At 40.2% G+C, this 27,342-nt stretch overlaps 1 protein-coding gene across 6 annotated transcripts in view; it reads left to right on the top strand.

Moving 5' to 3' along the window:
• The window catches only part of SLC39A9 (solute carrier family 39 member 9), a 34,973-nt gene extending 8,755 nt beyond the window's left edge, over window positions 1-26,218 (top strand). Inside the window, exons 3-10 of one of the 6 annotated variants that reach the window (XR_012633864.1) lie at window positions 1,405-1,596; window positions 3,981-4,049; window positions 5,188-5,273; window positions 6,366-6,500; window positions 8,184-11,625; window positions 16,133-16,267; window positions 24,451-24,509; window positions 26,148-26,218. Coding sequence is in view for 3 of the 6 variants with exons in the window: in XM_074909694.1 (XP_074765795.1) it covers window positions 1,405-1,596; window positions 3,981-4,049; window positions 5,188-5,273; window positions 6,366-6,500; window positions 8,184-8,414 (713 nt within the window). In the remaining 3 variants the exon portion in view is untranslated. Of the gene's footprint in view, window positions 1-1,404; window positions 1,597-3,980; window positions 4,050-5,187; window positions 5,274-6,365; window positions 6,501-8,183; window positions 12,653-15,589; window positions 16,082-16,132; window positions 16,268-18,892; window positions 23,434-24,450; window positions 24,510-26,147 lie in introns of those variants that run through there. The other 5 variants (XR_012633863.1, XR_012633865.1, XM_074909694.1 and 2 more) reach the window with 5 other exon arrangements.
• The last annotated feature ends 1,124 nt before the right edge of the window (window positions 26,219-27,342 follow it).

Genomic DNA, 27,342 nt, shown 5'->3' with positions numbered 1-27,342 from the left:
CCCAACCCATGTGCAGGACCTTACACTTGGTCTGGCTGAACTTTATGAGGTTTGCATGGGCCCACCTCTCCAGCCTGTCCAGGTCCCTCTGGATGGCACAGCCCTTCCCTTATGTGTTGACCACACCACACAGCTTGGTGTTGTCAGCAAACCTGCTGAGGGTGCACTTGATCCCACCGTCCAGTGACACAAAGATGTTAAACAGCACTGTTCCCAGTACTGACCCCTGAGGAACACCACTTGTTGCTGCTCTCCACTCGGACATTGGGCTGTTGACTACAACTCTTGGAGTACGACCATCCAGCCAATTCCTTATCCACCAAGTGGTCCATTCATCAAACCTATGTCTATCCAATTTAGAGACAAGGATGTTGTGTAGGACAGTGTTGGAAGCTTTGCACAGGTCCAGGTAGATGATGTCAGTTGCTCTTCTCTTATCCACCAGTGTTGTAACCTGTTGTAGAAGGCCACCGAATTTGTCAGACACAGTTTACAGTTAGTGCAGCCACGTTACCAATTGCCTCCTTATTTTCCATCTCTGCTTTCTGAAAGTCATTGTAGTTAGACAATGTCACTGTTAGTAACCTATGAAATACTTGAAAATATTTTTAAATCATGAACTGTGCACCAAATAAAGCATTTTATACCATGTAAGCCTAATTTAAAAACTGTCCAGCCATCTTCTTTCCCCTTCTTAGGTTTTAGGAGTCATTTGGAGCTCACCTAATTTCAGTGTAGCTCAGTGAGACAAAGTAAATGTCTTTGGCAGGGCATGGAATTAAAGCTTTTGTAGGGAAAGGAAATAAACCACACAACATTCTACCCCAGAGCTTGGACTTTGGGTTTGTAGAATGGTACTGACATTTGTAGGACAGTGTGCTGACTTAACTGTTGTTCTAGTCCATATCAATGGAGTGTATCAATGCTAACTTGTTTAACTAGAGACTGATGTTACTTTGAGATATAAAGTTAATCATCTTAAAGATTATGTTAGATCTCTTAGTGGATGCAACCTATTTTATCTCCTCATCCTGTATTTTCTCACTTAAGATTATGACAACTGCTTGACAGTATCTCTGAATACTGACAGAACTGGCAACTTCATTTAAAAAAGGGATTTTCTGGCAGTTCTTATCAACAAATTTGTATTTAAAATTCAGCATTTGCAGTAGCCTGTCTTATCAAGGATTAATGCTATCTTTGCTTTTCCACACTGAAGTTGTATGAGGGGAGGCCAACCAGGCAAATGTGTGTTTTCCTAAGAAAATGGTTTAAAAAGTATGTTAAATGAGGACTTCTGTGTATTGTCCAAGAAAGCATGAGGAATACTTTTGGCAAAGGAGGAGAAAAGGGACCATGCCATGTTTAGTCCCGTCTCCTAATCCATTTGCTTGCCTCCCACAGGGAAGCATCACCCAGCGAGCGAGATGCAGCATGTGATTGAGTCTGAGAAAGTAGCGGAAATCCCGGTTGTACATGAATATGGCCATGACCATTCCAGGTTGCATGCCTACATTGGTGTATCCCTTGTCCTTGGCTTTGTCTTCATGCTGTTGGTGGATCAGATAGGCAGCTCTCATGTGCACTCTACAGATGGTAAGTAAAGATTCACTTCAATTGCACTCACTTGCAATTTTTTTGAATGCTATTGGGATTTAATTTGAGCACTCATGTCCAGAGTTTCAGTAGGCACTTTAGAAACATAAAGCAAGGTCTGTGTGCAATGTTTGTGCTGGAAATCTATCCTGGAATTCAGCATAACTTGAGAGCTTGCTTTGCTAACGTGAAATAACTGTGCAAGAATGAACAGTGTGGAGTGGAGGGTTACTTGACACTTGAGTTATTGTCTGTTTTACAGTATCACCCATAGGGGATTTCTTTGGCTTTCCAAAAAACTTCAGGTTAGTCTTATCTTCGTTTGTTTTTCCTACTTAATTGTCATACATGTAAGTAAAATTTGCAACGAACAAGAAGTTATCTTAAAGTACTAAATGAAAGCTCAGTTCCTTTACTGTAACTGCACAGCTGGGCTCACACACTAGTCTGGAGCCTCACTAGTGTGAGCTTCGTTCAAAGATTTCTCAACTTTATTGCAAGAGTCTAAAATGACTACAGCTACCTTTGTTTCCTGCCTGTGGCTTCATGCTCAGACTGTAGCTTGAAATACACTAAAGCTGTTTTGTCATCTGACAAGGTATTTTATTGCCTTTGGCTGCTCATTTTCTCTCACATAATCTCCCCTGATGGTGGAATTTGGTCCTCAGAAATTAAGGAATTGATCTTGAAGGAAAAGTAAAACACACACATACAAAGGAGAGGGGATATGTTTTGGTTGGATCCTTGGCAGGTCACAGTGCACCTGTGCAAGTGCTTGTATGGGGTTAGTGTGGTGGGACAGATGGGAGGCCAGTGCAGGGGCTGTGTCACCTTTGTGCTCCTGGAGAAGCATAAATGGAGCCACAGCCATGGCTAGCTGTTTTACAGAACTTTTCAAAGGAAACAATGGCAGTGAGGATGACAAGGGGAATGCAGGTGAGCAACTGCTAGGCGAATCCTTGGTTTGTACAGGTTATGACCCTTTCCTATGTCTGATCAGAGCAAGTACCAGGAGAAAATGGACTATGATCTGTGTTAGAGATATACACTATAAAAAAGAATACTAAGTAAAGTTTCATCTAATCTGTACCTCTGTCACAGGAAATGTAGTAGTATTTTTGTAATGTTTTTTGAAGCTACCAAAGAAAAACACTTTTTTCTCATTTGAACCAATGTCTGGTAGCTTTATTATCTCCCAAGTAGCTAGATTTTAGTTTGTCTAAACTAGACAGATTCTGTAGGCCAGAATGGAGGTATGAAATCAAATGTGACTCTCTCTTTGAGTATGTTTAGTTCTGGTCAATCCAAAACAAATTTAAAGGAGAAGTTCTTTGTTAATATCTCCTCCTATCTGACATGCAACTTATGCAATTAATTGCTAAATAAGGTCCCCTTGATTCAGAAGATCAGCCTGACTGAACAGAATACACTAGTTTTTGGCCAGCTCACTTCCCCGATCTGACTCACTGGGCAACTACATGGGTGCCTGGGCATGAAGAGAGAGACTGCAGGGTGGGAGGACAGGCAGGAGGAAAGGAACAGAACTGGACTTTCCATTTTGGTGCCTTTGCAGACTTATTAAAATAGTTGTGTAAGTGTGCTTGCAGTCAGTTTACTGACCACTAACGTATTAAAGTAAGGGTTGTTCAACTGTTTGGAGTTAAGCAGTTGAATAAGATGTTTTTATACTTGTGTAGGATTTATCTGCCCTGTTCGTTGCAGTCATTCTTTGTAACAGTTTTGTAGTGGTGGATATTGTCCTTTGTGCTGTGTAATGAGGTGACCTGCAAATGTCCTCAGAGTAGTTGTCAAACAGTTGCACTCAAAACACCTGATAGCAAGCAGCACTGGCTGCATTTCACCTCTGGTGTATAAGGTTGGAGGAAACTCTTTGCAACTGCTGACATGACAAGTAGAATTTATTACTTACTAGGAATTGCCAGAGAATCAGTGCAACAGAGACTGCTTCAGACTGTCACCGGAATGAAAATGCCAACATTGAGCCATGTGGGGAAAAATCATCCTGACTCTTGGAGCAGCTCTGGTTTCCGGGGATGCAAAACTAGCTTTCCTTCCCCTTAGTAGCATAGAACTTTTGGCTTCAGGATGTTAAAAACAACTACTTCTGCCTGTATCAGTGATCCTGTAAATTGCAAAGAATTGTCTGTGATTCTGTGCCTTGTTTGTTGGCAGAACTTCAGGTGATCTGAAGGTATCAGACTATTTTACAGCAAATCTAATGCAGAAATACAAAAATTGGTAGTTTTGAATATAACTGCTTAAGCAGCTGGCAGATACGTGTGCAGTGATACTTAAAATTTTTCTTCCAGCATAATATATGTATTTGCTCTTGTTATCCTAACTTTTCCTCGTGACTGTTTCAGATCCAGAAGCTGCAAGATCGGGCAACTCCAAAATCACCACAACACTGGGACTAGTAGTCCATGCTGCAGGTAATGTGGGACCGATTGTTAGCACTTGACAGGGGCTTCTTTTGCTCTGTGGCTCTTAGGTTTTGTTTTTGAAGGTGGCTTTTTATACAAAAAAACCCCAACAAACCAACAAAACCAAAAACCCAAGGTGGGGAGAACTAAGGATCTTCCCCAAAACTTACTGGGAAAACATACTTCAGTGCTCAGAATGTTCCATGGGGTTTTATTTGGAAAGAGTATTTCCACTTGTTTATTTTTCTTGTCTGAAAAGTTGTGGTATGTTCACTCTCGGCCTCTTCAATTCCTTTGCTGGCTGCTTTAGCTGCTAAATTTCAGTACATGCTAACATGTTTGATAAGTAGTTTGAAACACCTTTGGGTTTGCTTGTCAGTTGACCTGTGTTTTTAAAAATAATATTGTTTAAAAAAATATTGTGGAAAAAAGCACCTTTATAGGGTGGAGTGAAAAGATCTGACTGAAGCACATTTGGGCTGGATTTCAAGGACTGAGGAAGTTATGCATGTGTGGCAGTCATCCTGTGTTCATGGTGTAATTCTTCGCTATATACGTGTAGTATAAATATGATGCTTTTTAATCTCTCCTGCTGAAGGTTATTGTCTAGGTAGGTCATAAGATGTTGATCAAAAGATATTTTTTCACTAACTAAAATGTCTGTATCTTAAATATAGTATCCGTTTCCTATTTCATTTAGACATTATATGTTAAATGGTAAAAAAAATAGTATTTACAGTAGTATTTATATCTGAAAATTCATTTAAAGGGTAGCAATTAAAATTCTTGTAATGCTTAGAATCTGAAGCAGATTTTTAATATTTTGATAGGAAGCCATTTCTACTACAGAAGACTAAAATAACTAAACTTGTTACCTGGTTTTAATTTGTCACAATGTGTCAATGCTGAATAGATTCTCAGTATGGTTTTTGTAGTCTTGGGAAATACAAGACAGCTCCTGTTGAGGGTTGATTATCCTGAAATTGTGGCTTTACAAACAAAAGGAAGTGAATCATGTGTGGGGTTGGTGTTGTTAATGGCATTTTGAGTAACAGGACTTCTAAAATCAACATGTCAGCCATTGAGGGGTTGGGAAAGCTGAAACTGATGTGGAGCAATAATCTGTGAATTTGCACTCCTGTTTCAGCTGATGGTGTTGCATTGGGTGCAGCAGCTTCTACTTCTCAGACTAGTGTCCAGTTGATAGTGTTTGTTGCGATTATGTTGCACAAGGTAAGTCATCATCCAAAGAACCCCTTATTTAAAGTTCTTTAAAAGACTATTAAAGCATACAGAAATTACTAAAGTCCTTAAGTTTCTTTAGTGGTGTAATACAGAAATGTGTAATGCCGTTGAAATGACAGGTTAGTAGTACAGCTTCAAGGATGCTTAATTTATGGCTATTGCTAAGCAAAACTTGCTTTTATTATCTGTAATGTTCAAATTAACTGACTTGTGAAATGGTACAATTTTAGAAGAGGAGAATTTCTCCTATGAAAAATTATCAAGAAATATTTGGTATGGAAAGAGAAATGTTATTTCTACTCTGGTGTCTTTTTTTATTTTTCTAGGCTTCTGATCCTGATTGATGCTTTTGTCTTTCTCATCTTTTTTTCTTCACCCGTGGTTTCCTTCCAGGCTTAAAAAAAAATCTGTGTATAAAAATTGCTCAATATATTTTAGTTTGTCATGTCTCAAAAATGTCAGGGTGGACTGCTATTGTCTGTGAGCAAAAATATAGTAAATTCCATGAGTAGTAGGACAGCTATGCCTTGTGGATAAGAAATTGAATGCCAGCAGAGGGAGAAGGAAGTATTTGTTTACTTCCCAGTGGGAACAGAAATGAAACTGAATGATGAACTACTCAAAAGAGCTCTTAAGTCTTTGTTCATGTGAAAGCTGACAGTTATCTATCTTTGGGAATTTTTCCCCCTCTACATTAACTGTAGAATTTTTCTGCTGTAGATAAACTGTCCATCTAAAGATACGTAGTTATATCAGGATAGAAAAAGAAAGTACATGAATTAATGGAGACTTAGGGGTTATAGCAATGACTCAAGTCAGATTGAACGTCTTAATATTTATAGTGACTACAGAAATATGTGTACTCTGATAGCCAGAACAGGAGTTTTCATTAGGTACTGTTAATAAGGTAGGGAAGTTGACAGAATTCTATTGATTCGGATTAACTGCAACATGCTTGTGCTCTCCCTGAATTTCTTCCAATTCGGTGCATTTCAATGTACTAAGTTGTATTTCAACTTTATCTGAGATTTCAGGGGATTTTAGAAGGTATTGTATTACCAATGAATATTGGTTTTGCAGGCACCAGCTGCCTTTGGCCTGGTTTCCTTCCTGATGCACGCTGGGCTGGAACGGAATCGAATTAGAAAACACTTGCTGGTCTTTGCGTTAGCAGCACCTGTTATGTCAATGGTGACATACTTAGGGCTAAGCAAGGTAGGTCTGTGATTTGTTCTCCCCAAAATGTAGTTTAGTGGTGGAGTTTGGGGAAATGAATATTATATAAGTTTCATAGAACATAATTCCAAACTGCTTAAAATTTAGCAGAATGGAGAGAAAAAGATAGCAATGTGAAAGTGTGAAACAAAAAATAACCCATGCTTTCCATCAGAGCCAGTGATACTACTCCTCTATAGACTTTTGTATGTCTTTTTTTAGAAGTCTGATTTCTGTCTTCTCCTTTCTGCCGCTCCCTGCTGAGAACAATTTACTCATATACCAGGTTTTATCTGATGACTATAGAACTGAGTAATTTTCAGTGTTGCTGCATGTATTCTTATTTTAATATGCAGGTAGAAAATAATCTTTGCTGGTTTCTCCTGCCATTCCAGAATTGGCCCTGTATTTTCAGAGTCTTTTTCATTTTGTGTCAGAAGTTGAATCCTCAGCTAAAACAGCCTTGTTGCTTCTCATACTCCTTAAAGCATAGTCTTGTCTTGGCTCTGTATTACAAATGGCCCGTGAAATGGGCCACTGCACATGAGTGTATCATCTCTGTCCAAATTAAATGTTTCTGCTTCTCATAGCATTTCCTGCGGCACTCCTGTGTTTCCAACTGCCTTGGGCCATGCTGGCGACACACTATGGTGGTGTGTTGTAAAGAATCTGACACATGATCTCATGAAACTCAAGGCATGAGAGGAAAGATTAAGTAAATCATCAGGATTAATCCCTTTACTTGCTGGAAAAGAGTTATATTTGATATTGCAGTACAGGAGGTGGCAGAAAGGGTTGGGTTTGTAAATAGAAATAAGAATGCTGTCTGAGCATTCTTTTGGTGTAGGCTCACTGAGAGTTGGTTTTGCATTTTGCACTTCAGGACGAACAGAGAATTGATAAGGCATAAGGGCTGTCACAGTGGTTGCATAGTTCTAGAGCAGAAGGTGTATCCTCCACTCTTGGGACAAATAACCAGAGAACTAACATCACACTTGAGTTGGAAATTATTCAAGAAGCATTTTGAAACTGATACGTGTGGGTTTGCGTTTCATGACATTTAATGATGTGTAGATCTTGATCCTAGTGTGAATGTGAAGAGATGCTCAGTTTTGATCCAGAAGATACATTTCTTTATGAAGTTTGCATGAAGTTTTGGGTGTTTGCTCATTACATACAAATGTGATATTAAAGGAATGATGATTTGGGACTTAAATCTATCAGATCTTGCACTGACCAGCAGGGGACCAGATATTTAAAGCTAACTTGAACAATTTGTGTAGAAAAAGGAGGTCAATCTTGAGTGTCCTTCCTAAAAATTTGTGGCTTTTCACTCTGAACTTTTTCCAAAGCACACTCTGTCATTTTGACATTTTATATGTTGCTGTGAGATGTGCTTCTGCACAGGCAGTGACTTTCTTCTTCTGTAAAGCTTCCTAGAAGGCTGAAGTAAACTAACTACAATGAGAGGCGTCTTTTTGCCCCCCACATCAACTTTAGAATGCCAGTTGCTACACATAAGGTGCAAGACACAAACCAACACATTAAACCATTGTCATTGTGAGAGAACAAGAGTTGATAGAAGTTCTCCTGTGTCTGGAACTTAGAGAATTTTTTTTATTATTGATTGAAGAACTTCTGCTTATCCTTATTTTTTCTATTCTTTCTGTTTTTCCATTTCAGAGCAGCAAAGAAGCCCTTTCAGAAGTCAATGCCACCGGAGTTGCTATGCTGTTTTCTGCTGGGACTTTTCTTTATGTTGCTACAGTTCACGTTCTCCCGGAAGTAGGAGGAATTGCTCATAGCCACAAACCTGAATCAACTGGAGGAAAAGGACTCAGTCGTCTGGAGGTGGCAGCCCTCGTATTAGGATGCCTTATTCCTCTAGTTTTGTCCATTGGACACCATCACTAAACGCTCGAATTTCACCAGTCTCCTCCTCGATCTGACATGAGCAGTAAATGTTGGCTGCTCCCTTTATCATTGTCTCTTACCATCATCCATCCCATTCACTTTATGGAGTTCAGAGGGAACCTTGATTGCAAAATGAGGAATACTGGCAAAGTTTTTAGTGTAGCAAAATGTACTTTGGCAGCCGGACATAAATTCTATGTAACTTTCTTTTCTGAAGACATTTGCTATTTTAATTGTTACTTCTGGCCCTATTCTCAGGGAAGATGGAATTTGGAGTTTAAGAAAGGTGAGCAGGGAAGAACATAGCGACTCATCACAAAATTGCAATCACCAAAGTATCCTGCAATTCAGTTTTCACAGCTGAGAATAAAAACAAAGGATGGCTGCCTTCTGAGAGGTTGAAGTCTTACTAATGAAGAAGGGGGCTCTCCCCATTGGTTCTCTGTTGTCCTGACAACGTGACTGGTCCTTGTGATGTTTGTCACTAATTGTATTGCAGAAATGGGCTGCATTTGGAACTCTGGATAACACTGCTATTGTCACAGAAGTGTCACTGATAGGAAAGAAATTATGCAGACAGCATAGGATTAGAGTACAAAATGAGCCGGTTAAGAAAGCGCAGATGAATTTTGCAGTGTATTCCATTATTTACGACAAGGGATGGAAGCAAGGAGAATAGTGTTTTGATTATTCATGCAATTGTGAATAAATTTTTAAAAGGCAGTATTTCTTGGGAGATGGTCTTCTGCAAAGTCAGTAAAGTATAGGCAACAAAACTGTTACCAGGAATTAGGTATTGGGTACTGTGATTACACTACTGCTACTGTCGAGAGAGATACCCATAGTGTCCTTCGAAATTGAGCTGTTCTGGGCTCTGAGGAGTAGAAATCTAATGGAAACAGCTGTTGAGGGACTAGAAAACTTCACTAGCTCATTTTCAGAAGTCTGAACTGCTGAAATCTAGGGGTGTGTGGCTTTTTAAAAATTAAATAAAAGGTATTAAGGCTAATAAGACAAGAGGTTTAGTTAAATATTTATACTGCAGATAGACTTCAAAGTGTTTCTAAAGCAGTTCTGAACACAATAATCCAACAAACAAAAACCCAAACTGGTGGGTTCCCAGTGGACCTGTTGGACATTTTTGCTTTTCTCTTGGGAATTGTGCATTCACCTCTTACTGATAAACATTAGTTTTGGTGAATCTACTGGAGGATTTATTGTCAACTGCTGATACCTCTCACTGCAGAAGAGTGATAAAAGATCTCTCCCTTTCCAAGGCACAGCCTTCTCTTGTCAGGAACCATTTCTCTTATGCAAAATATATTATACTCTAATAACTGTAGTGCATTTGAAAAGTAATAAATGCTTGACATGCACAGACTCAACATAAAATTACTTCTTTAGGGGAGAACTTTTTAATACCATACCCTTTTTAAGCTATACTCCATCTGCACTTTTTAAAGATAACATTGCCAAATACATTTTTCCTTTGATTTTTTTTTTTTGTTCAAAATGTATTTTCAAGGCTTGAAATATCTTCTTAGCTGAAGTGCTTCTTGTTTCCATTTGAATGAGTGTGTCTGTTTTTCATGTGATTTATTACTTATACTACCCAGGCCATTGTGCTGCAATTCTTTACATTTTTGTCATTGTCCTATTTGTCTACTAGCTCAACAATGGGTATGGTCTGGTTCTTGGACTAGTGATTGCTTTGTCTGTTGGCTTGGCAACAATACAGGGGTATCACGGGATTTAACCTAGTAGTGATCCCCAGGAATGCTTGTTTATTTGTGTGTTTTACTATATAAAATCAATGCAAACTTGTTAGAAATCCTATATTTCCGCAAGACAGTATTTCCAGATAGCATTAATGTATCAGGCCTGAACAAGCATTTCTGACACTTGACCTTCAAAAGTGAATTCTATTCTGAAAAGCCACTGCAAAATTAGTGATGTGGATGAGATCATCTCCTGTACATTTTTAAACTTTTTTTTAAAACATGCATATGCAAACTAATAAGTTACCTGCTTAAAATGTTTGATGGTACAGGTTACTGACACGTGCAAATGATACACAGGGATGTTTACACCAGAGCTCCCAGTGTTCTTCCTGATTTCTACCTAATTATCTTCTTCTTTGATAATGCCACTATTTTACCTTGCTTAATCTTTCCACATAACTCTTTCCAAAAGCTGGAGAGTTTGCAAGATCTTCAGTGGAAGCAGGAGATAGCTTAATGCAGCACCAGATGCTTACATTTTGTAAAACAGTAAGGTTTTTTAAACTGTCATCTGGCACTTGCACGGCACCTCACCCGTTAAACTGACGTCCTGACTGTGTTCCACTTCAGCCTCATTTTGTGTGTAACAATAGCAAGGGTTTAGGGAGATACTGAGGTAAGGTCCCATTTCCAGCCTTTTGTTCCAGTGTTGGAGCGTGTGGGCAGTACCTTCTTACATGGATTGATGTGTACTGATGGGGATGTGGCAGCCAGCCTTTGCACTGCTGACATAACTTCTGGCATATTAGTCATAGGAGGTGCCACTGCTCAGAGGTCTTGTTGTCTTTCTTTTCTCCTGTCCGTCATACCAGGCTTCCAGTTTCTAGGGCAGCCACCAGAAATGTTAATACTTGGTTTAATGATTCATGAACTGTAGAAGCCAAGTTACAGCAGCAGGTGAGGGATTTTAAATGGAAACATTGGCAACTTAAAATTGGCACAAAATTTCTGTTAACACGTACTTTTCACTTTGGCACTTGGTTAAGTGATAGAAGACTTCTGTGGTTTTTTTGGTATTTTTTTTCCTACCCATTTCGAAGCAGCAACAGCATTTTCTTTTGTCTGTCTCTGTTATCTCTGTGTTGAACTATTATTTTTAATTCTGTAGCTGAATCTACAGTAACTAAGGAAGCTTTTGGTTATGTGATAAGGAGAATGTAAAATTTCAAGCGATCAAACCTTTCCAAATTGTTAGTTCCATGGGGAGGATTATTTTCTTGAAGCAGAGTATTTTAATGAGTTAAATAAAATGGACCATTTTATCATAGCCCTTTTTTTACCTATCTCCCCATCTGTCACAGTAAATCCAAGCACTGCATGTAGTCAGGGCCATCTGGCATCATTTTCTACTCCTCAGGGGACCGTGGTGCAAACAAATTCCTCTTATTCTCCCTGTAATAGCCATCTCTGCCTGTGTTTTCTACTGTGAGGTAGGTGGCATCAGGTCTAGCAGGTAACGCCAGTCATATCTCCCCTTTCCTTCTGTAAATCCCTCTAGGAAATCTATAATCTTTTTATCAGATGTTTTTTTGAGTTAATGATTTCTTAATTGGTGATAGGAATTGGACTAAAGCTATTTCCATTGATCCCAGTGTGTTCAGGTGCTTTACCTACCGTTCTCATTCTTTTGTTGTTCCTTATATAAAGAAGGGAAATATTTCTTTTTCAGCAGCTGATGACAGATGCAGAAGCTGCACTGACATTTAACTTAAGTGAGGATGGCAGAGCTGTCACACCAAGATGGGAATTTTTGATAGTTGTGGCATGTCAGATGGCCAGGTGTTAAACACAGAAACCTGCTGTTGACTTTCAAAGAACCATTTCCAGGTGAATTGTTTAAAAGGCTAATGTTACCCATGAGACCCAGGAAAACTACTATGTTTGTTCAGGAACTCTTTTTAGTTCAGAGCCTTTCAGGAGCTTTTGACAGTAGCAGATGTGTCCATGTGGTATCAGCTCTATGCAGAATAAGAGAGAGATGCTATGGAATAAATGTTGCTGCTGCTCCCTTCCCGTTCTGTGCTGGGACTTGGGAAGAAGAGGAGGGAAGTGTATTTGTATTATTCTGGGGGTGGAAGGAGGAGTAGTAGTTGCATTACGGTGAAAAAGTTTATGATGAATTTCAGACTCTTTGTGATTAATTTCAGATTCCTGTTCACCTCAAACTTATTTTAAAAATAAATCTTTTTTTTTTTTTTTCTTCTTACTGTCCTTTTATTACATCTCTTAGCAGCCTTGGCTTTCCAGGGAAAAACATTGCGTGGTCATTGCTGTTTACCTGACTCCATGTACGGAACTGTAATTTTAATGTCTCTTTTTCCAGACCATTTGTACACAAAAATCATTCCATGAATGGCTGCCTTATAATTTTTCCACTTTAATTGTGAATGGTTAAAATAATGTTGCTGTTTTCAATTTGTTTTATTATATTAAATTTTTACTAGGTGCAGTGCTTCAGAGTTGGCTTGTCATTTACTGCATGGGGTTTTGTGACAGCTCCGACAAAGATAAATGACAGTCTTAAAAATGGGATGCAAGCTGTGCAGACAGTACATTTTATTTTTGTATAAGTGTTTTTGCTGCTTTTCTTCATAATGTCTGAGCACCTCATGCAAACGTGAAGTGTGAAACTGCTTGTTGGGAGGCAGTCTAGCAGGTTGGTTTGGACATGCGTATGATTGGGTTTAGAGGTATAAATACAGAAATGATTTGACGTCTCTGCTTGAGAGGCATTTGACAACTGTCTCCCACTGTGTTTAGGAGTTGGCATTGCCCTGAAGCTATCTCTTCCCCCACCCCCAGGGGAATCTCTGAAGCTTACAAGGCAGAGACCTTTGGGGGCCATAAGGAGGTGATTGGCTCAAGATGGCTCCAGGCCACACTTAAAAGGCTGGAGGGCATGTTGGGGCTAAAGAAAACGGCACAGGATGGAATGAAAGCAATCTTGTCAGCCCCAAACCCAAAATGCAAACACTGAGTCCCTCCGTTCTTTTTGGAGACTTTGTGATAAAGTAGCCCTTCCCATATATATGTGCTTCTGTGTGATTTAGAATAAAAGTCAATTTTAAATATGCATGCAAATATGTGAAGAAAACTCTATCCTGTTTTTGTTCCTGTGTTAAGGGGAAAGCTGGTGGTGAAATCTTTCTTCTCTGTGTTCTGGGGGTTGTTTTTTTTTCCTCCCATCTTCTTGCTGTTTTCAGGCACTGAGTCACAGCTCAGCTTTCCTTGTGACTGCCCATGATACTACTGCTTACCTGTTCATAGCTCTTCAGTTTAGCTCTCGGGATTCACTATCAACAGGTTTCCTGGAAGGCAGTTTACCTTCTTCCTGCAGGGTACAATTAAATGAAAGCCTACATTAAGCCATAACTACACAAGGTTTTAATGCTAGTCATGGCAGTCCTTGTAACTGAGAATGGATTGTGTTCTTGCTGTGAAGAAAAATTATCTTTACAGGCTTCTGAACTTCTCTGGAAGGGTTTTATTTGCCTCTGACATGAGTTGCAAACAATAGTTGGAAATTAAATTTTAGCAGTGGTCTCTAAGAGATGCCCAGGCAGGGGATATGAGGAGAGCTTTGAAAATTAATTTTGTGTTGTTATCTGAACAAAACCTTCCAGGACAGTCTTTTAAAATATTTTCTTCCTATAGGAAACTTTATGCCATATTTTTAGGGTTTAAAGGTTTTATTAAAAGACTGTAAAAAAAATCCAATCAGTTGCTCATTGTATACTGTGATTGTAGAAGGGGCAAACTTTCCATGTAAAATATCAATTCTTTTTAAAGTTGCATCTTTAAAAAAAAAAAAAACAACAACCAAACAGCCACAATTAAACAACTCTGAAAACGTTACTTTACCAAATTTGGTTGGGACTGGATTTAACATTTTAAAACACGTGTAGGGCACAAGTAAATTGATAAATTGAAGGGGCAAATGTTGTGAAAAAACAGAAGGGTGCTTGTCTCTTGTGAAAGCATGTCCTGTTGTGTGTCTGCTGTTAGGGGTGTGTAAAAGGAAGTTAGTACCACCGCAGCATCTTATACCTACTGCCAGGATTTAGGGAAAGGATGAGAATGGGAGTTTGGATCCTTGAAAGAACTAGGAAGTTGACTGCCTATCACAAGGCAGTCCCTAAGGAAAGGCCTGTGTAGGCTTGTCAGATCTGTAGGTAGATCTGTGGCATTTGCAAGTAAGTGGTCTGAAACTGTCGACCTTACCTGATAAATCTATCAGCTGGAGCCATTCAGGAAATATTACTGGTTTAAAGAATTCTTGCAGAGGGGTGATTAAGAACTCACCTTCACCTCCCTGGTACAGGGATGGTACCTGGCAGTGTGCCAGTTTATTCAGCACACGGTGGGAAGGCACCAACAGCGTGCAGCCCAGAGCTCCAATTGTAGAGTGGTGGAGGCTGGGAGGGGACCTCTGGAACCATCTGATCCAACAACCCCCCTGCTCAGACTGCCTGGACACAGGCAGCTTTTGCAGATCTTTAGGGAGGGTGACTCCACAACTTCCCTGGGCAACCTGTGTCAGTGCTCAGTAACACAGTAAGAAAGTGCTCAGAGGGAATCTCTTGTGTTTGTGTGTGCCCATTGCCTCTTGTCCTGTCAGTGGGAGGCACTAAACAGAGCCTGCTCCAGCCTCTTTGCACCCTCTTTTCAGGTATTTGTATATATTGATGAGATCCCTCCTATAGCTGCCAACTTGACAGATTTCATATTCTTGCTCTTCATACTCTCCAGCTGCCCTGTAAACAGGATTGGGTTTCAGACATACATTTTCAGAAAAGAGAAAGGGGAATGATGCTGTTATAGGATGGGTGATGTGTGCATTTCCAAACCATGCATCCGTTTAAGAGGTACCGTTGATGGGCATTATAAGCAGTTCTTTTAAAAAAGGATTTATGTTTTTCTTCTGCAGTAGCTATCTGCAGACTTATCTAAGATCCTGTCATTTTAACAGTGAGTTTTTTAGCTATTTCACTTAAGCCATAAGCAGTCTTCTCAGGTATTTGCTTAATTTTGATTTTTCTGGTAGTTCATAGGACTTGTGTGGTTAGGGAAAAGTGTAATCTCTTTATAATGGCTTAATCAGGAGAATATGATTCATATAAAGTCAGTAGGAGAACTGAAACAAATGACATTGTTGCTATTATAGCTAGTACAGGCAGATGCAAGGCAGTAAGGAGTGGAAGCCAGATAGGCTCTTGTTTTTTCAGCAAGTAAAATTCAGTTTTATTAATGAAGCATTATGCATTACGAAAGATCTCAAACAAATGAATTCATGACAATCCTTGATTAGGACTAAACTGTGATATATGAAAGCTTTGCTTGTGTTTTGCTTCATTTCTATCTTTGTTCCCCAAGAATCCCTAACTGTTTCCTTAGGCCTCTTTGTTTAGGTAAGATTAAGACACTCATTAGGCTTCCTACGTAAATCACTGATAACTGAGACTCAAGACCTTCAATGGACACTTGGACAGTTCCTGGAATGTGCAAACTAAGATAGGAGGGACTCAAACAAAAGGATACAGAGACCCTGTAATGAGGAGGATGCTTTTTGCTGATTGAGGAGGAAGACACCTGGACTTTACTTCACAGCGCATGCTCTGGAAAGGTCAACTAGCAAACACTGTGAGGAAGACTGCTTACTTCTTCCCTCGACCACGGAAGACCCCCAACAGAACTTAGGACACATGCTCAAAGGGGTGTCAACTTACGTAAATAGATTCAGAGAACTCCTTATCATAAGACATCCCTTCCCAGGAAATCTATCGAATATGTGTGATTTTTATGGATGTAAACCGATGTCCCTTACTAACTCGGGGGAGCCCTTATGGTGGAGAATCCCCAGGGACCCCAGTGCTGCTAATAAAGAATACCTGCTTAACAGTAACAAACTTTACTGTTGAGTCAATTTCTTTGTTTCAGTTGGTGACCCAGATGGGACCCTCTCTGCCTGGCTACAGGACCCATTGAGATTGGACTCTCTTGGGGCTTTCTCCAGAGAGACTTCTCTCCTCAATTGGATTGCTGAGGGGACAGACAAGGGCCATGAATCAAAAGGTATTCTTTAAAATTTCTTTTGGAAAAGTAGCAGTTCGGAGGTATTGGTTGTACAGAAGCTTAACAGTTACTGAAATTTGGTTTTGGTTTTGGAAGTGGTTCCTTTGATAGCTGCCCATAAGTTGTTACTGTTTTAGTGTCTGAATACAGATAACATTTGGTAACTTTGTAATGTGAGTGCCTCTGTCTCCTCAGAATTTGTAGAGTGAATAGAAGTTTGGTAAAATACTTGTTTGCATTTGGTAACTTTATAAGCTATAAGATCACCTGAACAGTGAACAGATGCTTGTGAAAGAAACAGTTTAAGATTTCAAAGTTTAACAGCTATTGACTTGCTCTATATCTTGAATTTGCATGATTGTGTGTATGAGCGAGACGTACAAATAAGTACGAAGCAAGTGTGGAGTCTGGATCTGTGGTTCTGTTATCCCACGAGGGACACAGCCAGAGAAGGACAAAGTGATTGATAAAAAACTGTTGTGATCTTAATACGTAATTTGGAATGAATGTGGGAACCCGAGGAGTGTCTGTTACACCCAGAAAATGACTGTAAACCCTTGTATATTTTAGAATGTTAGTGGTGTACAAAAGCTGTGGGTCGAGTTTGAGCAGGATATTGACTGCCCCAAGTGTCAGCTCTGGACTCCCTGGGGAAACCGACAATGCTCTTCATATGTGGTAAAAGTGGTTTGTGGTTGGAGGAATAGAAATTAGACATAGGAGGTAAACAAAGTGGACTTTTTCTTTAAAATTCCTCCACTAGAATGCATTTTGAAACACTGGAAGGATATAGGAGGGTCCCCAGATTGTGTAACTAATAGAAAGATTCTAGTGAAGTATTGTAATCAATGGTGGCCATTGTATAAGTTAGAAGATGGTGAAAAATGGCCCAGAAATGGTACTTTAAAATATGATACTTTGCTGCAATTGATATTGTTCCTACGATGAGAGGAAAAGTGGGATGAGGTGATGTATGCAGATGGGTTTTTCACTTTCAGAAACCATCCTGAGCAGCAGGAGTGTGGCATTAACTTAGCCCCTCAGGATCCTCTTGTATTGACACTAGAGAAAGAACAGAAAAAGAAGCAGGGCAAGCTGAAGTGGTGATTTTCAGCATGTAGTATTGGAGAGAAGTGCTAAAAGTAAAAGACTGAGAGGAAAAGGCAGAAGAGAGAATAGAGGATTGTGTGTCCCCACCCCTTCTTAGAAGGATTCCCTGGAGAGGGGGAAGAACACAGGAGAGGGGTGGTGGGAGGTAGCACTCCAATCACTGCCTGGACTCGTAGTAAAACAGGTCCAGGTCCAGCTGTACAGGCACCAGTCAGACAAGTGATGGCACCAGGAGGAACCACCCGAATTACAGTCCCCTTTAATGTGAGTGGCTCGGACGCTTGGAAAGAGGTGGTGAGAACCTACCGGGATGACCCACCAGGGGTCGCAAAAAGATTTGAACTAATAGTTAAAAATCAGGACCCTGATTGGAAAGATAAAGACTTAATGCTAGATGCTATGACAGAAACAGAGAAACAATTGGTTTTGAGAACAGCTCGTACTCATATACAGGCACAAATTACTGCTAATGTCTTGACTGGGGTAGTTGATCAATATGTTCCCCTAGCTGACCCAAATTGGCATCCAAACGGTAACACCAACTATTGAATGCTAAAACAATACCAGTGTTGGGTAAAATTTGGATTTGAAAATGCAGTCCCCAAAGTCATAAATTGGTCAGAGTTATATGCTGTGAAATAAGGTCAAACTGAAACCCCTGCAGAGTTTTTAGATCAGCTGAGAGCTGCAATGCACAAATATACCACTTTAGACCCCTCGTCTGATGTGGGGCAGCAGCAATTGGTATTGTTTCTGGGACAATCGTCTGAGGATATTAGAAGCTTCAAAAATGTAAAGAACCAGAAATACAAGACTTAGGAAAGCTGACTGAGGAGGCTTGGACAGCATATAGAAATTGGGATAATAACGACAGGAAGAAATTGGGAAGGACAATAGCCACTGCCACTGTTGCCGCTCTAAATCAACAGTATAAAGGTGGATCCACAGGGAGGGGAAACCAAGGTGGAATGTGAGGTCGTGAAAGAGGGAGTTTTGGTTAGGGGACTAGAATAGAGTTGAAAAGCAATCAGTGTGCTTATTGTAGAGAGAATGGACACTGGAAGAATTAATGTCCCAAGTTGGAACAAGATTCTCCAGGGTTTGGAACAATAACAGACCTGGAATTATGGGGACCTGGGGAATCTACCCTAGTGAATCCACTGGTTAAAATAAAGCTAGGGAACAGGGATAAGGAAGTAGAATTTTTAGTAGATGCTGGAGCCTCTTAACGCTGTTTTGAACCAACATTTAATACCTATGGACAGAGATTTTCTAACTGCGGTTGGAGCAACTGCCCAAACTGAAAAGGCTTTCTTTATGCAACCTATAAAGTATGAATTAGGAAAACAAATAGGGGTACATAACTAACTTTATTTTCCTGGAGCCCCTAAACTGTTATTAGGGAGAGACCTGTAAGAACGGTTAGGAATGAAGATTGGGTTTGGTACTGAAGGAATTGAATTTAGAATGAAGGAAGACCAATTAATTGAAATATTAAGTTCATCTTTGTTACAGACTGAAAAGGAGAGCACAATACTGACAGAAATTTTGTACCAGGTATATCCAGGTGTGGGGGCTTCTGGAATGCCAGGTAAGGCTAAGAATGCCAAATTAAGAGAAATCAAGTTAAAATCAGGAGCTGCTCTGGTAAGGATTCAACAGCATCCTTTGCATATAGAAGACCAGATAGGGGTAAAAGAAATTAGTGATAAATTTTTGCAGTTCAGACTGTTAATTGAATGAGAATCAGAATATAATACTCCTGTCTTACCTGGGAAGAAACCTGATGGAAATAGCTATAGATTAGTTCAAGATTTAAGGGCAATAAACAAAATTGTAGAAGACCTGTATCCTATGGTGGCAAATCCTTATACTTGTTAAATAAATTAAAAGGAGATCAAGTATGGTTTACTGTATTGGCTCTAAAGGATTCCTTTTTCTGCCTTGTCTTAGCAAAAGAAAACCAGAAGCTATTTGCTTTTGAATGGGAAAACCCTGATACAGGGAGAAAAACCCAGTTAACCTGGACAGTGTTACCACAAGGTTTTAAAAATAGCCCCACTATTTTTGGGAATCAGTTGGCCTGGGAACTTGAGACCTGGACCCCTCACTCACCAGAACGAACTTTACTACAGCATGTAGATGACCTTTTAATAGCTACGAGGACAAAAGAATCATGTACAATGAACTGTCAGTTTGCTTAATTTTCTGGGGCTTAATGGATATCACGTCTCTCAACAAGAAGTTCAATTGGTCCAGCAGCAAGTGGCCTGTTTGGGATTCAAAATTTCAGGAGGACAACAAGAACTGGGATCAGGAAGGAAAGAAGCCATCTGTCACACACCCGAACCTAAGATGGTAAAAGAACTCCGAACTTTCCTCGGGATGAAGGTTGGTGACAACTGTGGGTATATAATTATGGACTTTTGGTAAAGCTGTTGTATACCTTGCTAAAGGAAAATTAATCAAGATTAATATGGACCAGAGAGACTACAAAGGCATTTGAACAATTAAAGAAAAAATTGATGAAAACTCTTGCCTTGGGTCTCCCTGATGTCTCCAAACCCTTTTGGTTGTTTTCACTGGGAGTGCTAGCCCAGCAGTTGGGACCCTATAAGCAGGCAGTTGCTTACTTTTCTAAACAATTGGATGAAGTGAACAGAGGATGGCCCGGATGTTTGAGAACAGTTGCAGCAGTTGTTCTCAACATTCAAGAAGCCTGAAAATTTACTATGGCCAAAAGATGATGCTATTGGTGTCCCATACTGTCTCGGCTGTCCTGGAACAAAAGGGAGGCTATTGGCTTTCTTCTTCTAAATTTCTGAAATACCAAGCCATTGTGGTGGAACAGGGTGATGTGACAACATTGTGTCAACTAACATTGTGAATCCAACATCTTTTCTCTGTGGAACCATATCAGAGCCTGTAACCCATGACTGAAGACCATAGAAGCTGTTTATTCTAGTAGACCTGACTTAAAAGAAGAGCTGCTTGAGGATGCTGAGGACCTGATTCGTGGATGGAAGCAGCTTCATAAAACAAGGAAGCTGTAAGGCAGGATACGCAAGGCTGTGACCACCACTTCTGAAGTAATTGAGGCTAAATGATTGCCAGTAGGAACTTCTGCTCAGAAGGCTGAAATAATTGCCTTGACTAGGGTCTTAGAGCTGATAAAAGGGAAAAAGATCAACATTTGGACAGGCTCAAAATAGGATTTTGGAGTTGTACATGCTCACGGTGCCATATGGAAAGAACAAGGGTTACTTGCAACTCAAAGAAAACAAAACATGCAGATGAAATTTTAAGGTTGCTGGAAGCCATTATGCATTGCCAGGGACACCAAAAAGGTAACACCGAACAGGAAACTGGAAATAATTTGACAGATTGGGAAGCCAAACAAGTGGCAGAAATGACTGAAACAATAGCATTAGTTTGGTCCCAGATGTTAAACTTTAAATTTTAAACTCAGATTTGAAACCTGACTATTCAAAGGAAGATGAAAGGTTAATTAATGATTTGAAGGATAATAAAGAAAAAGATAGATGGTTTTATGTTCTGGAAGGGCAAATAATAGTGCCTTCTAACATACTATGGAAATTAGTCTTAGACAAACATAAGAAAAACACCCTGGGGCACAGATGTTTTATACAAGCAGCTAAATCAAAAAATAGTAAGCCAAAATTTATACACTAGTATGAAACAACCCAGAGATATGAAATCTGTTTGAAAAACAACTCAAATATGACAAATAAAATTCAAGTTGAAGTTATAGGGAAAGGTAATAGTCCGGGACAGCACTGGCAAGTAGATTTTTCTGAACTCCCCGGAAAAGGGGGGGTCTTGATACTTATTGGTATGAACAGATACCTTCCTCTGACCAACCTGAGCATTCCCATGCAGAACTAGTAAGGCAAGAGAGGTTACCAAAGTGTTATTGAATTAAATCATGCCCCTATTTGGAGTACTGACAGTGATTTCATCAGACAGGGTACTCATTTTTGTTCACAAGTGATATAGCAAATCAGTAAAATATTGGGTATAGATTGGCAATTGCATACGCCGTATTGGCCTCAAGCCAGTGGACAGGTTGAGAAGATTAAACAACAAATAGCAAAATTTGTCAAGGAACCAATCTATATTAGTATCAAGCTCTTCTCCTAGCTCTATTAAGAATAAGAGCTAAGCCCAGATCTAAAGAAAATATCAGTCCTTTTGAAATTTTATATGGCAGACCTTATCAATTTAAATTTAAAGGGGAAGACTTGAGCCAGTTAGGAGAAAACCATTTATAGCAGTATGTGGTATCATCGAGGAGACAATTGAATAAAATTACTAAGGTAGTTTTGGGGACTCGAGTCCAGGGTCTAGATCAGTTGATTCATCCTTTTAGTCCTGGAGACTGGGTATATGTTAAGACTTTTTCAGTCAGCTACTACAAACCTCTCAGTGATTGGCCTTCCAGTTCTCTTCAATACCGCATAGAATGATCTCTGGAATAACCCTAAAATTCAGTTTAAAGAATGGAATGTAGATCCACAAGTTCTTTATGGGACATAAAGGCTCCTAAATTAAAAGAAAAAATTAAATGCCTAACAGATCAGAAAACTACCATTCTGGGTAACTTTTCAGTGGGAAATTATTCCCAGTGTGGCTGATACTTTCAACTTCAACTATGAAAGGAGTGTGAAAACTATAAGGGAAAATATTAGGAAGTTCTTAAAGGAAGGGGATGGTATTGGTTGTACAGAAATACTGCCAGAAAATTATTACCCTCTTGGTGAACTGGATCACGTACATTTGGGGTAGTTCTTCCGCAAATTAAAATAATGTCTCAATTACATGGAGCAGATTGGGTGAGACTGCCCATAGGGAGACAAAAGAGAAATATACCAAACTCGCTGGTAATACAGCCTACAGCCTTTCATTCCTTCGCAAGATGGTTCATTCCTTGGCTAGGAGTCAGTGAACTAGAAAAAGCTATAATAAATATCCCTAGTATGATGGAAAAAAATTGGAGGCGCTAATCAGATGCGATAGCCATGTTACAGAGGGAAATCACCAAAATTTCTAAAGTCACCCTTCAAAATAAAATTACTCTAGATATGATGTTGGCTTCACATGGGGGAGTGTGTGCAGTTATAAATTCTAGTTGTTATACCTACATAGATGAAACAGGAAAAATAAATGTAGATTTAGAAATAATAAAACAACAGTTAGGTATTTTACAAGAGATTAAAAAGGGTGATGCTTCCTTAGGCTTTGAAGAAATATGGAACAAACTTACTTCATGGTTGCTGAACTTCAGATGGTTAAAACAATTATTTGTATTGATTATAGGAATAACTGTGATGAGTGTAGTAACCTGTCTAATAATTCAATGTTGTAACTGCTATTCACAAAGGAAATACAACAAATTCATTTGAATGATGGATAGAGCTATAAGCACTATACTCTCAACAGAAAAGGGGGAAATGAAAGATCTCAAACAAATGAATTCATGACAATCCTTGATTAGGACTAAACTGTGATATATGAAAGCTTTGCTTGTGTTTTGCTTCATTTCTATCTTTGTTCCCCAAGACTCCTTAACTGTTTCCTTAGGCCTCTTTGTCTGTTTAGGTAAGACTAAGATGCTCGTTAGGCTTCCTACGTAAATCACTGATAACTGAGACTCAAGACCTTCAGTGGACACTTGGACAGTTCCTGGAATGTGCAAACTAAGATAGGAGGGACTCAAACAAAAGGATACAGAGACCCTGTAATGAGGAGGATGCTTTTTGCTGATTGAGGAGGAAGACACCTGGACTTTACTTCACAGCGCATGCTCTGGAAAGGTCAACTAGCAAACGCCATGAGGAAGACTGCTTACTTCTTCCCTCGACCACGGAAGACCCCCAACAGAACTTAGGACACATGCTCAAAGGGGTGTCAACTTATGTAAATGGATTCTGAGAACTCCTTATCATAAGACATCCCTTCCCAGGAAATCTATCGAATATGTGTGATTTTTATGGATGTAAACCGATGTCCCTTACTAACTCGGGGGAGCCCTTATGGTGGAGAATCCCCAGGGACCCCAGTGCTGCTAATAAAGAATACCTGCTTAACAGTAACAAACTTTACTGTTGAGTCTATCTCTTTGTTTCAAGTATATTAGCATTCTTTAGTGTGTTTTATAAAAATGTCGCCTTGGTAACTGGAGACTTAACCACTGCAGTCTGTTGTAAATTCTTCTGGAGATGTAAGGAAGTGCTTTGGGTGCATTTATGTTACAAGAGTTACCATTAAAAACTTAAATATTGAGGAGCTGTGGTGTTGCAGACTTCCTGATGATGGCTGTAGAGTGTTCCTTCATTTTTGGAGGAAAAACATTTTTCATCAGCATTTTTATCAGAGGCTCATTAGGGATGAGCACAGCAGCAGGAAGATGATGAGCTGTCATCTATTGTTCCAGCTTACAAATTAAGCCATTCTTCTACTGATACGTGCAAGCCTTATCCAAATATCCCTGCAGGAAGAATTACACAACATTCCACCCTCCTTATCACAGCACTTCTCTCTCTTGTCTGAGATGTCTAGAGAGTAACAAACCCTTACAATGGATGGGGGGGTTAAGAAAAATGCCTCATTCAGAAAACTTAGTGCTGATTAAAAATAAACTGTATCATGCTGACTGACACCAAAGCAATATAGTATTTAGAAAATTCTAAAAGCAGAGGTGAAATGGTTAGAAAGGGGAAAATGCTTGTTCTGTATCTGTATGCCCATCCAGTGTCTGAAGTGGTGATTACTTTATGATATATGATCGTAGTTATGTTGGGAGTCTGTGGAAATTAATGGGCTTCTGCTGTTTGAAGAAACACTTTAAATGAGATACTTGTGGTTATACTGGTCTGAAGAGGGCTGGTAAAAACCCTGCTTACAAGCCTTAGTCCTAATCTGAATGACTCTTACTGTAACACCTCTTTCTCAAGCTTTTCCTGCTTTCTTCCAGAGGGTGAAGCTGTAAAAAGAATGAGTCGTGTTTTAGGACTGCAATGGATTCCCCATGTTCTGTTTTCTCTTTTTGACAGACAAACTGAGGGACGACTGAACTTGCACAGAACTTTGTACTGGTGTCCACTTTGTGCAGGTACCTCACATGACCATGATTTGGTGCTTGTGAAGGGCTAAGCAATGGGTGTCTGTCTGGGAGTTTTATTGTCCTTTATCCCTGCAACCTGGGCGTCAGCAGTATGAAAGAGGCCTCATCTACAAAGGCTGTGCGGCAGCATGGCTCACAGGAGGGTAGCTGGAGATGGGGGAGGGAGGAGATGGCCCTCTTAGCCCCCTGTATTTTGTGGAGAGCGATGTTTTCTGCGTCATTCCTTGACAGGCAGATTATTTTTCGTCTGGCTGATGGCTCTCTTCAACGTACAGCGTTTGCAGTAGAGCTGTTATGATCTCCTGCTGTGATAGATGGCAACAGTAGGTCTTTGTGCCTCTCTATTTAGAAAACCACTTGAGAATGCGGCTAGAAAGGAGGCAAGAAGTATGTCTTGTTCCTGTGCTGTGTACCTGCACAGCCGGAGCCCTCACCTTGCAGTGACTGGCTGTGAGCAGGACCAGGAAAAAGGGAAACTTGGAGTGGAGGCTGCTGCAGATTAGAGCTGAGGGGTATAACAGAACGGGTAGGTGAAGGGTGTGAAGAACATCAGTGTTGTGGTCCCTGCGGTTTCCACTCCTGAATTAAGTCCTAACTGTAGTGTCATTAGCTTTTTAAGGCCTTGCCTTCAATGATCATGATAATGGTAAGGGTAAAGGGAACAACGAATGTGTATGCAAGAGCAATCATAGGCTCTGTGTGCATGTGCTGGACACTTTATGGACTTCAGATTAAATAAAACCATGGTTTAGCCAATCCTGTTTTCTGGATATGTATGTATTGTTTAAAAGTTGAGCCTATGACTTCTTGGCCTCTTGTGATGAGAGGGAACAAAGTGAGTAGAAATTAGTGGACTGCAATCAGTATCTAAACTTTTGCAGTTGAGAAGCAGCTTGTAAATGTTAGTCCTGCATCTAGCCCTGTTTTAGAAACTTGGAGTGAGAGTTCAGGTCTACTGACTGGTGACGCCTTAGGAGTGTGCTTCTCCAGAGTGGGCAGCCATCAGCCCTGGATCTCATTTACTTCTTGCTGGACTGTTTAGTCAAATCTTAAGTGTTCATGGTGCTCCAATTGTTTGCATTAATATGTAGAGGTATTACATTTTTCCCATGAGTTATTCTGGCAAGGAAATTCAAACAAATCATTCTCTTTTGCAACGTTTTTTTTGGCTGGCCATTGTACCCAAACTACTGCACGGGTATATACTCTTGTGATGTTCTGGATTTAGTACCAGTGTCATAGGTGAGGAACTTTGGCTGAGAGAAATCAAGTTATATGCTTAAATCAGGTTGGGACATTGTTAGTGCTGGAAACTAAGCCCCAGTGTATTGAACTCTGCTTCTATGCCATTGTTACAAAGGTAACACTTTTTCTGTCCTCAAAATTAACAGGACTGAGTAAGCAATTGCACCATGAAACTCTGTGCTGCCCCCCAGAATAACTGCTCTAAACCTTGTCTCTGATCTGTTTGCTAGATCTCTGACTGTCCTAGCACCACAGGGTGCAAAGGGAAAGAAAGTCTTCAAAAGTTGCTGAGCTGGCCTTTACATAGCCTGTGCTACTCACATGGCACGTGTATGTGTGTCACAGGTAGTCCTCGACTTGACTTTGATGTTTTCTGTGCAGAAAACTTCTAGCAGAGCTGGCTAAGCTGTTGCTGCTGAGCTGTGTCACCTGGTAAAGCCATGTCCTTGGTTACTCTCTACCGTTGCTGCTGTCACACTTGGGCTCAGGTTGGATGATGTTGATCACAAGCAGGTAAGAAGTAGGTAAAATGAAATGCTCTAGGAAAGGTTAATAGAAATGCAGGTGGTGTGCATGCTAAGCAGCAAGTTTGCCAGCTCTGAACACTGTTATAAAACCTTCTTGGGGAAAGGTTTTTTCTTCCCTGTCCCTGTGCGTGGAGGTTCAGCCGCCCTGGGTGAGGAGCAGCACTCCCATGGCCGCTGCACCCTCCCACAGCCTCTGAGGTGGGACTGGGATTTGGCTGGGGCCACCCCAGCAGTGCGGCCGGGTAGGCAGCAGCCCCCGCGGACACGCACACCGGCCTTCCCCAGCGAGGAAGGCAAGGGACCGTCTGCTGCTGGGTCCATCATCTCAGGAAAGCAAGGAAGTAGCGCTGTATTTACTGTACGATACAGCTGTACTGTACTGTGTTGTTGAACAAGCTGCTGGTTGGAAGCAGCATATTTAACTATTCCAGCACCAAGCAGTTTCTGTTCATGTAAGCCATGTGATTGCTTTGTGGTGTTTAGGCTTGATGGGGGAAAAACTAGTGTGTTGCAGGAAGCCTGTAGGCTGTCTTCTGGAGGAAGCTTCTTCAAATGTAGCTGACCATTCTGATGTATTCTAAAGTCCCTAGAAAATGCCTGTTTAGCAGAAACCTCTTTTATTAAAAAAAACCCAAACAAAACACCAGAGTAAATGAGTCTTCTTCCAGATGAGATCTAGTAGGATTTAAAAAAGATTTTTGTCCTTTTTTTTTTTAAAAAAATCTCAGTTATCTCCTTTAGATGCTGAGGGAAATAGGTCATTGACCGTGGGGTCAGTCTCTGAGCAAGCCAGCCCTCCAAAAGCCAGGCTGTGAGTGCTTACTGTCTACAGTGCTACTGGGCTGGCTGCTTGAAATCAAATCCCTTTGCTTCAGTGAACTGGCATCTTATTTTCTGTCTTCCTGGAAGTTTCCTGAAGTGGTGCTATATTCATAGTTAGTAGTTTGATTAATATGATTCACAGGCCATCCAACATGGATGCGGGTGGGTTTGAAAGGCTGACACTGGTGGAGGGCTTTGTCTGGAACAGGGCACTGAGACCATGTGAT

The sequence above is a fragment of the Athene noctua genome, chromosome 6 (genome assembly GCF_965140245.1).
Source record: "Athene noctua chromosome 6, bAthNoc1.hap1.1, whole genome shotgun sequence".
Taxonomy (NCBI): Eukaryota; Metazoa; Chordata; class Aves; order Strigiformes; family Strigidae; genus Athene; species Athene noctua.
Note: the sequence above shows the minus strand (reverse complement) of the source record. Positions and strands in the feature narration are given on the sequence as shown.